The sequence below is a fragment of the Macadamia integrifolia genome, chromosome 7 (genome assembly GCF_013358625.1).
Source record: "Macadamia integrifolia cultivar HAES 741 chromosome 7, SCU_Mint_v3, whole genome shotgun sequence".
NCBI lineage: Eukaryota > Viridiplantae > Streptophyta > Magnoliopsida > Proteales > Proteaceae > Macadamia > Macadamia integrifolia.
The window spans coordinates 19284227-19294567 of record NC_056563.1 but is presented as its reverse complement, the minus strand read 5'-3'; the positions used below and the strand labels follow the sequence as shown (position 1 = coordinate 19294567).

The window sequence follows — 10341 nt, the reverse complement described above, 5'->3', positions numbered from 1 at the left end:
TAATTTTTTCTATTATTTAATATTAATAAAAAAATAACAATGTGTGTCGACATTGGACGTGGCTTGGGCTCACAGACGAGTCCAGGTCCCTTACACTTATTATTATTATTATTATTATTATTATTATTATTATTATTATTATTATTATTATTATTATTATTATTATAATAAAATATTTGAATCCATTTACGCAATCGTGCCACCCCGAAAGGAATGGCAACGGCCAGATCGAGTTGATAGACCCTCCTCCATCACATTCATCGTTTTCATCCATTCAACGTTCAAAGTTGATTCGATCAAAACTGAAAACACACCGAATATAAACACATCATATTTACATATAGAACACACACAACAAAGAGAAAGCGGGAGGGAGAGAGAGAGAGAGATGGTGCATTTTGTTCTGGTACATGGTCTTGGCCATGGAGGATGGTGTTGGTACAAGGTAAAGCCGTTGCTGGAGAGTGCAGGACATCGAGTGACAGCGATCGACCTTGCGGCTTCAGGGATCAACATGGCTAAAATAGATGAGATCCATACCATGTCCGACTATACACAGCCCTTGATAGAGTTGATGGACACACTTCCTCCGGGAGAAAAGGTTATCCTAGTGGGACACAGCTTGGGTGGTTTCAATTTGGCTATTGCCATGGACAAGTTCCCTCACAAGATATCCGCAGCCGTCTTCCTCACAGCTTTAATGCCCGATTCTACACATTCTCCCGCCTACGTCATGAGTCAGGTCTCTCTCTCTCTCTCTCTCTCAAAATAAAGTTTTATTGACCAGCACGTCTAGATGAAATCTCTGTGTGGCAATTTCAACCTTATAGATATCTAGAAAATGGTTTAACTTGGACACAAATCAATTTTACACCAGGTTCAGTATCCTTTCATGTATGTCTGTACCTCCGAGTCCCATGCATACATTTTTTTAGTACTCTATGCACCATCATGGTAGTCTTTAATTTTTTGGCACCCTCTTAGTAGTCTTTAATTTTTTTATGTTTCAATTTGTTACTTGACAAATTCCATGTCAATTAGAAGCTCTGAAGAGTTTGGATCCATAAAATTCTTGGGTTGGGATCCACTCCCCACATGAGAACGGGTGATGACAGATCTCACACCCTCCATGGGATGTGGGACCCACACCTCACGGAATGTGGAGATCAGTCCCCACCAATCCCAACGTTGGGAGTTGATCCGGACTCAAAATTCATGTCCTATACAGTCTAGCATGTGGTAGATATTTTCCGTATAGAGATACCCTCTAGACCTTCTCAGCCACAAAATTGATTTCGTGGATGACTGAAACATAAGAAGAGGGGTTTGGATATATGTGCGTGGGCATTTAATTAAATTTTCGATTTAAATTTAATATATTTCTAATCTAATAATGTCTACAATTTATCCACCAGTCTCTTGGTCAAACTTAACTATCCACGTGATTAAGAATTAATAAACATATCAACAACACCAACACCAACAACTACAAAACCTTTTCCCAACTAAATGGGATCGATTACATGAATCCGCGAGATAACAAGATAAAAGGCAAAAGAAAGAAAAGGGGAAATGATAAACATATCATTGATGAAACTATCCTCAATAGGTCCCAATTCTCTAATCTACGAATCTATCAAATTGCTAATGCCCAAGCGGTAAAATAAAACAATGACAAATTATGGACCACCAAGAAGGTGTGTGGACCGCCAAGATGATGATGAAGATACATAGGAAGGTGTCCCACTAGAAATAGCGTCCAAATGTGTGAGCCTCTCGCTATAGCAGAGTGATTGAGAAATAAAGTAATATCGTAAGCGAACGGGTCGTTTGTAGATGTGGGTTGATTACTGGAAGTGAGCTCTATGGAAAATTCAATTCTAACATTGGAAAAATGTACTAACTAGCGGGGTTATCACAAATCAAAGTAAACTAAACTAACAATGGTGAAAGGTAAGAATTAATTATGAAATTAAATTAAAAATGCAATAATAAAATGAACCCAAGATTAAGGCAAGAATGAATAATAAACCTAAAATTATGCAAGCACTCAAGAGGTATGAAATCATGATGTAGGGAAGCACTTAGGAATTAAAATCCACCATAAAATTTACAATAATCTACAAACAATTTAATCATATATCGCATGTTTGAATAGGTCAATAGGAAATATGGATTTTTAATCTAGTATGTCCCATGAGTTATTCAACACATATATAACATTAGATTATAAGCAAAACCTTATTGGAAGTTAATGTTATACATACGAAAGGTAATCAATAGCATATATAGTTTTGACTTTGCAATAAGGTTTTCTTTACATGGGATTAAGAAAACGGGCATCAATTGCTTACAAGTTGCTATTCATCTCATGGTTTCATCCAATCTCCAAGTTGCGAGATTAGGTTCCTATATATAAGCTAAGGAGAGAGAGTGTTAAAAACAGTTTAGGAAAAGAAAAGATACTAACAAGAGAAGAGAAAGGGAGAGTTAGAAACAAATTAAGAAAGAGAAAGATACTTGTAAAAGAATAAATAAAAAAACCAAAAAGAAATAAGAATGGGAAAAAGAGAGTTATCGAGTGGAGGAGAAAGGAGAGGTATTTTGAATTAATTTTATTTTTTAATTTTTAATTTTAAGTTAAATTCCAACTTAGCCAAAAACTGTTTTTCCGACTATATCTCTCCATCCTGATCCCGAATTGACCCAACCCAAGAATTAAAGATGCATCATTTTAAATTACGAATGCAACGACCCCAATATTCCAATATGTTTCAAAGAACTCCTCAACTTTTGAAATTACCATCATGCCCATACACTTCTCATCCCAATCTTGCACAAGTCATCCCTTGTCCGATTTTATGTTACTGAATCTCTTGGTCAAACTTCTAAGTTGAGATGAAATTCCTCATTTGCCCTTAATTACATCAGTGAACCTTTTTTCCATCTTTCCCTTGATCACATGCGAATCGATCCATGGGTAAATCGGTGTCTAGATTGCATTGAATCCTCCCATTTAGCATCTTTTATACCCATGACCCTATAACCTGCAAATGTGAGAAAATCACATTATGTAGTCACTTTTGTCATCAATCTAGAATCAACATACTCAATTAAAACAGCAATGGATGTATAAAATATGACCTAATCACAGGGTTTAGGAGGGGCAGATGTACGAAGCCTTACATTTGCCCAGTCTTGACCATTCCTATATATCTTATCTTATCTTTTGTTTTCATTTCTTTTCTTTTCTTTTCTTTTTTTTTTTTTTTCGCTAAAACCATTTCCTATATATCCCAAACCTATATAATGATATGTGTATGTTCTTCTTCAAAAGAAAAAATAATATATTATAATCCAATTTTTCTACAAATTTTTGTTGAAAGCCTTTTGGATGAGCAGCTCTTTTTGCTACATAGTAGAATCAAGGAACCTAAATTTGATTGATAAGCAAACCCCTATGTTCCTTATTCCGATGTCAAATTTTCAGAACAAACAAAGTTTGCCAAGTGATGAATAAATCATCAAAAATTAAATATCATTCAGACGGTCTGTGAACCACGAAAGCTATGTATGGAGATGCACAGGATATGAGGGTTTTGATTACAAGAGACTGTTGAATTTGGGTTTAAAAATTTACATGTAACCAATCTAGACCATTCCCTACATGTTTAATTGTATGAATTTCCAATCACCTTTCATGTGGCACAGTTAATTGCACTAGTCTATAAAACTCTCTAAGACATGCATATCCAAAAGTGCTTTTGGAATTTTTTTTTTTTTTTTTTAACTAAAGTTTATTAACCCATTATGGAGATCACTCCCAATTAATCTTTATCCAACCAAGCCTGTTAATCAACACACATTCACTAACCCGACCGCACATAATGACTTTTGCATTATATGCTGAGAACATTGATATCCACCAAACAATGGATTAATATTAAGGAGGTTCTCAAGGTCCAAAAGTCTTCGTGGGAAAAACCATTTCAAGAGAGTTTTTAGGGAGTTAACATTTTTACTTTCTTACATTTATTGATTTATTTACTCAACAACCAATTCAGTTACAAAATATTTGAAAAATGGTTAGACTCACCGAGTTTATGCTGACTCGGTAAAAGGACCAAGTCTTATTTGATTCGGACAATTCATGATCAAGTCGATCTTGTATTTTTTTTTTCCTAGAAGAGTCTACATTACTCTTGAACAACTTTTCCAAAATTTTGTTTCAAAATCTGATTTCCCAACCATAACTACAAGGATGTTTCAATCCAATAGCTAAAGTATTGAGCATGTTCATTTAAGACCGTGTATGAAACCTTTAACCTTTTTTAATAAATTGTTTATAAAGGTTAAAGTTCTGACAGTTGAGGGGTGATGTCTTGTATTTTGTATTTTGAGGACTGTATTGTGAACTGCCTCTAAAGGGTCATTAGAAGCCTGCAGGGTTTCAACACGGGAAATTTGTATCTGTTTGTTTCCCAATAATTTGTTTAGATGGGGGATTGTTAGGGTCACAGGAAGTTCTTTGTAAACCAAGAGATGCTTGAGGAAGAGAGTTTATAACCCATTCAAACTGCAATCATCTCTCCTGTGGACATAGGCATTTTTCCTAACCACGTAAATCTTTGTGTCGTAGTTGTGCATGATTGTTTCTTCTTTCTGTTTATTGTGTTTTCTGGATTGTGCATAGGTCTCAGTTTCTACACTAAATTTGAATTTCATACTATACCAAGAACCAAATCTCGGGGAACACTTTTATAAGTTGTAATCTGCTTTCTGTTATATTTTGCTTTATTCATTTGACTAAAATTTATGCAGACTCAAGGCTCTGCAGCAGAAGATTGGTTTGATACACGCTTTTCGTTTGATCCAGAACATTTGAATCCAAAAATGACCATACATTTTGGCCCCAAGTTATTGGCATCCAGGCTTTATCACCTCTCCTCTCCACAGGTAATTCATTATCTCTTTCACTCTTTACCCCACACACCCACACACACATTTAGGCCCATCTCATAAAGTATTTTTTGGGAAAAATAATTATTTTCCATTAGTGTGCAAGTTAATGAAAAGATACAACAAAACAAATATGTAAAAACAACTAACGCAAGTAATCAAATAAAGCAACCACAAAAAGATAGAAAACCAATTTTTAGCATGGAAAATCCTTCCAAGTTAAAATGGAAAAACTACAAAATTTAGTCCAGATAAATCAATCAATATCAAAAATTATGGTATGGTTTTACAATATTCCTCTCTACTCAATGGTAGAGCCGACCAAACATTAAGAGAATATCCTATCTTAGATTTTCTAAGCAACTTAACAAAATAAGTAAATCCACAATACTCTCACCTCAATACTAATCTTGAAAAACACAGAAAATTGTAGCACTTTCTCTTTTTTCTTTGTAGAAAGGACACTATCAAATCTTAACCAAGAAGGAGAAAAACACGAGGAGAATATACCCAAAAAAAAAAATGTTTATCCTATATTTTCCTCCAGTTACACCGCGATAGAACAAGAAGAGGAAGAGAAAATTCGAATCGCATGCTAATGATAATGGAAAGTGAGTTCTTACTCTGCCTTCCCTTTTATATATGAAAACTTTACCAAAGAGTGAGGAGATGCCAGAGAGTGAGATAGATCATTTCTCACCGCTACAACCATGTGGGTCCCTCTCCACATGAGAAAGATCCCAATAGACTCACCCTTGTTAAGGCTTTTGTCATCATATTTGCACTATTCCTATTAATATGGATTTTTTTTTAATTTGTAAAAGTTTCTTTTTTTCTCTTCTGTTTTTTTTTTTTTTTTTTCTTTTTGGCTAAAAGGATGAGATTTCATTAAGAAAGAAAAAATTACAAAAGAGACATAGGGAATGGATTTTTAACCTCCACCTTCGGCATTGCCATCAACAGAGAGAAAAAAACCCAAATTAATCAAATCTATACCTAGGCCTAGATTCAGAATCATGACTGATCTCATCCCTTATATGATTGGGAAAAGTTACATTATTTTCATATAATCTTGATTTTGTGGCTTCCTTAGCTAGAAGGTCAGCAATGCAATTTACTTCTCTAAAGCAATGAGTGATCTTCCAAGTTATAGAGTTCATGTATGGCTGCATCGAGTTCCATTCTTACTCAACAAACCACGGAATAGCTTTTGATTGGACAGCAGTGACCATTGCAGCCGAGTTGCTCTCAATCCAGAGCAATCTCACACCTAAAGCTTTTACCATACACAAACCGTCCATTAGAGCTTTGAACTCAGCCACATAGTTCGAATAGATTCTAATGAAAGCTTTAAAAGAGCCCAAAATAGCCCCATTGCAGTTTCTTAATACTCCACTAGACCCAGCTCTTCCTGTGTTTCTAAGAGAACAACCATCCACATTTAGCTTCTTCCAGTCGCGCATGGGTTTGCACCAAAATACCTTCAATATGCGAGATACTCCGTTGGATCCCATTTGCAAACCAAGAGTTCGGCAGCAAATAAGGTCAGACAGATCTTTGATTTGTTCGTGAAGAATAACATTGGCACTACGGAAATCTTGCTTTATTTTTTCAAAGGCAATATTGTAGGCGAGATGTTTACCTTCAAAACGCCGACTGTTTCCTTCCCTCCATAGATTGTCCACCACAATGATAGGACCCATCGACCAATGTTCCTTTAGCGAGAGGATTATGCGCTTTCTATTCCACCATTAGACTAAAGTTGAAATATCGTCAATTCCTGGCCAAGCAACACCAAAGCAATAGAGGAAATTTTTCCAAATTCACACAACAAAGCTACATGTCAAAAAAAGATGATTAAATGATTCACAATGTGTCGAACACAAATTGCAGATCGAGACAACTGGAATTCCTTTTCCAAAGCTTGCATCATCTGTGGGCATCCTGCGATGCATGAGACGCCATCCAAAAGATGACTGTCCTGGTTGCAGAGATTTATTCTAGACAATTGAATACCAAGGAACTTTTGGGTTGCGCTTTCTAATTTCCTCCCAATGTGACAAGGAGGAACAAGAACCCGAGGCAGTGCAGCTCCATACGCATCTGTCTTTTACATCATACTGAGGAAGGCAGAAGGAGCGAGCTTCTTCAAAACAGGCTTGTAAGGGGGGAAATCGAGCAACAGGAATTTCCCAATGGAAATTATTTATCAGACTCGCCACCTTCAAGGAAGATCATTTGGTGAGAACAGGGTTGATGCCACAGAGGTCAATGATTGATTTTTTCCGAATCCAGTTGTCATGCCAAAGGCTAATATCATTTCCATCTCCTATAGTGGAAGTTTCTATTCTAGCACATCATAAATGTAATAGTACCTTACATTAATACTTGGTCTTGTAATGGGAACTTGGGTTCTAACTCATGTGGATGGCACTCTAGTTGTCACAGTGAACAATGTACTCATCTTGCTTCAAACCCAATTCTTGAATGAATTGCTTCATCCATAACATCTCCTTGTAAACATTTATTGTGCCAAATTACACAATTTTTGGTAGTTGATAAATCTACACAATTTTGCAATTTGGACTTCTATGACACTGCTTTCCGTATAAAGTTAATATGTACCCTAATTAGACATTCTTAAATCGGCGTCACCTACCATATTTGCATTTTTGTATCCCTAGAATGTAGGTTTATTACCTCCACAAAATAAACATGCATTAGATTGAGATGTCTCATAATCCACTTGATTGCTTTTCAATTGACATAGTCAGAAATGTGGTAGGCTAGATATCGTTTTAATGCTAATGAGCCCACAAATCCACAAGTTAAGTGAAACCCTAGTTCCAATAAGGAAGAATTGAAAATGCAGCTATTTCACTCAAAATGAAAATTAATCTCACAATAATCCCGAAGAGATCTATATAGTAATCAACTTACAAGGAAGAGAAAAGGTGTTTAGAACAAGAAATTAGCCTAAATTACACACCAAACTTTGCAGCCCTGAACCCCTTAAATGGATGAATAGGGAAATTCAAAAGTTATGGTCCTAGGAGTGACACTAGAAAATCAATATTTTTGGATAGACCGTGTGGATTTCTACTAGTCTAGGCAATTTAGAAGCTTTTTCAAGATCACCTGTACATTACCAATACTCTTTGTCATAATTGACAAGAAATCTACTCACAACTCCAACTATATGTCGAATCTTGTGCACATCATATTGTATATCAAACTTCCTACATATGAATATAGGAAATTTTTTTCTTTACTTCCTTAGTCAATTGAGGGGGCTTTGCTCACTAGTCTATATAAAATGATGTGCAAATGGGGAGCTAACCAACTTTGCATTATTCATTTGAATCTTTCAAGTACTTTATGTATGTACCTTTTTTATGATAACCATATTTTACTAGCTTTCCTCAAGAGAAATCTCCATGCCCAAGATTTGTTAGGTCTCTAGTCCTTCATGGTAAAGGACTTGCTCAATTCTTGCTTCAACTTATCATTTTTTTTTTTTTTATATATATCTAATCCAACAATCAATAGCCATCACCATAGAAAACAATATTGATAAAATCACCCTATGAAATTTTTTTAACAAAAATGGTCTACTATCATTCTCTTGTATCTATAATCCACCATGAATGAATCAAACTTCTTGTATCATTATATTGATGCCTATTTCAAATTATGCAAGTTCTTCCTTAGTTTGCAAATCATGTGCTCCCTAGGCTTAAACTTTGAAACTTTCTAGTTGCTCTATTTAAATTTCTTCCTTCATATCACTATGGAAAAAGGTTGTACTCACTTCAAGCTACTGAACTATTAAATATATGTTTGCTACCACACCCAACACAACTTAAATGGATGACATCTTCACTGCGAGAGAGAAAAATTACATCAAAGTTGATAACTTTCTATCGGCCATCCGTATTTTTTTTACCCTTGGTGGAGGAACTAGATTAAGATCGATTTTGGACATCAAAAGATAAACTTTTCAACTTTCTCAAAGTTTACAATTGTTTAGTCTTCAAGAAATACGACATCTCTGTTTCTAATCTCATTGTTTTCAAGCGGATCTCATAACATGTAACCAAACTTTTTATATGTACAACCCAAAAAAATGCATTGTTTTGCTTTGCTATCAAGCTTAGATTACTCATCTTTTGGGTTGAAATATACTCAAACGCTCTCCAACCGAATATCTTCAAATGATTATAGGAAACATATTTTTTATCTACACCATTTTGATGAAGGTAAATCAAACAAACAAAAAAGTATATGCATATTGTCTCCCCAATAACACTATGTCAACTTCGCCTATGAGAGCATACATTTGATTCTTCCATAACAATATGATTCATCGTTTCTGCTATATCATTATGTTGGTATTTAGTAATAATGTTTTTTAGATGTAATTTTTATTTTGTTTTATTAAATTCAAGGGATTTAGATGATTAGTAAAGAGAATTTTCATAAGCATTTATGGAATGATTTGGAGTTACTAATATAATTATGTAAGATAATGATTACAAAGGTTTGAAAGTTTGACTAAATTTCTTTTAATTTCTCTAGCAACCAAACGGAACCGTTAGAAAAACTTTCTTTTATGAAAACTTAATAGGTGCCTAGGTAACATATTTGGCTTGACAATGAATTTTCAAAAGCAATAATTGTTCAATATATTTGTTATTATTGACAACTGAAATGATTTTTTCCCCTTGTGGTGATACTCGGCAACTGAAAGGATTTGGCACTAGCAGAGTCATTGGTAAGGCCTGGATCCATGTTTAAAGAAGATCTATCAAAAGGAAAGCCATTCTCCAAAGTTGGATATGGCTCAGTTAATCGAGTTTACATTGTATGTAAAGGGGATCGAGCAATGACACAGGATTTCCAGCGTTGGATAATTGAAAATAATCCAGTTAAAGAGGTGATGGAGATTGAGGATGCTGATCATATGGCTATGCTGTCAAAACCCGATGAACTATGTCGCTGTCTCATGGACATTGCCAACAAATATAATTGATTTGGAACAACGAACATTGATTCTTATTGATTCTTTCCCATTTTTATGAATAAGGTAAGAGTTGTTATGTGCAGAAGTAAATCAAGGGAAAGGATATTAATATTCGTACAAAGGAAAGTTATTTGTGTTCATCTTCTTGTTGATATTTGTATCATTAATTTTCTTGGTTTAACTCTCTTTTCTATTGGAGATAAGGTACAGATAGTGCGATTGAACATGGAACCTTGCCCCCAGTGAGTTCTATTCGATGTCATATTTAATACAAAGACCTAAGCTATGCATATCTTTCCTCACTCCTCTTAAGGTCATTTTAAGTCTGTCACTAGCTCTTTTAGTTCTTTCAAACTAAA

General features: G+C 34.9%; 1 protein-coding gene across 1 annotated transcript; it reads left to right on the top strand.

Annotated features, from left to right (window-relative positions):
* Positions 1 to 371: 371 nt before the first annotated feature.
* LOC122085189 (salicylic acid-binding protein 2-like) lies at positions 372 to 10195 on the top strand. The gene is made up of 3 exons (XM_042653651.1): positions 372 to 742; positions 4822 to 4956; positions 9710 to 10195. The coding sequence occupies exons 1-3, from the start codon at positions 389 to 391 to the stop codon at positions 9989 to 9991; spliced, it is 771 nt and encodes a 256-aa protein (XP_042509585.1). The 5' UTR covers positions 372 to 388; the 3' UTR covers positions 9992 to 10195.
* Positions 10196 to 10341: the final 146 nt, after the last annotated feature.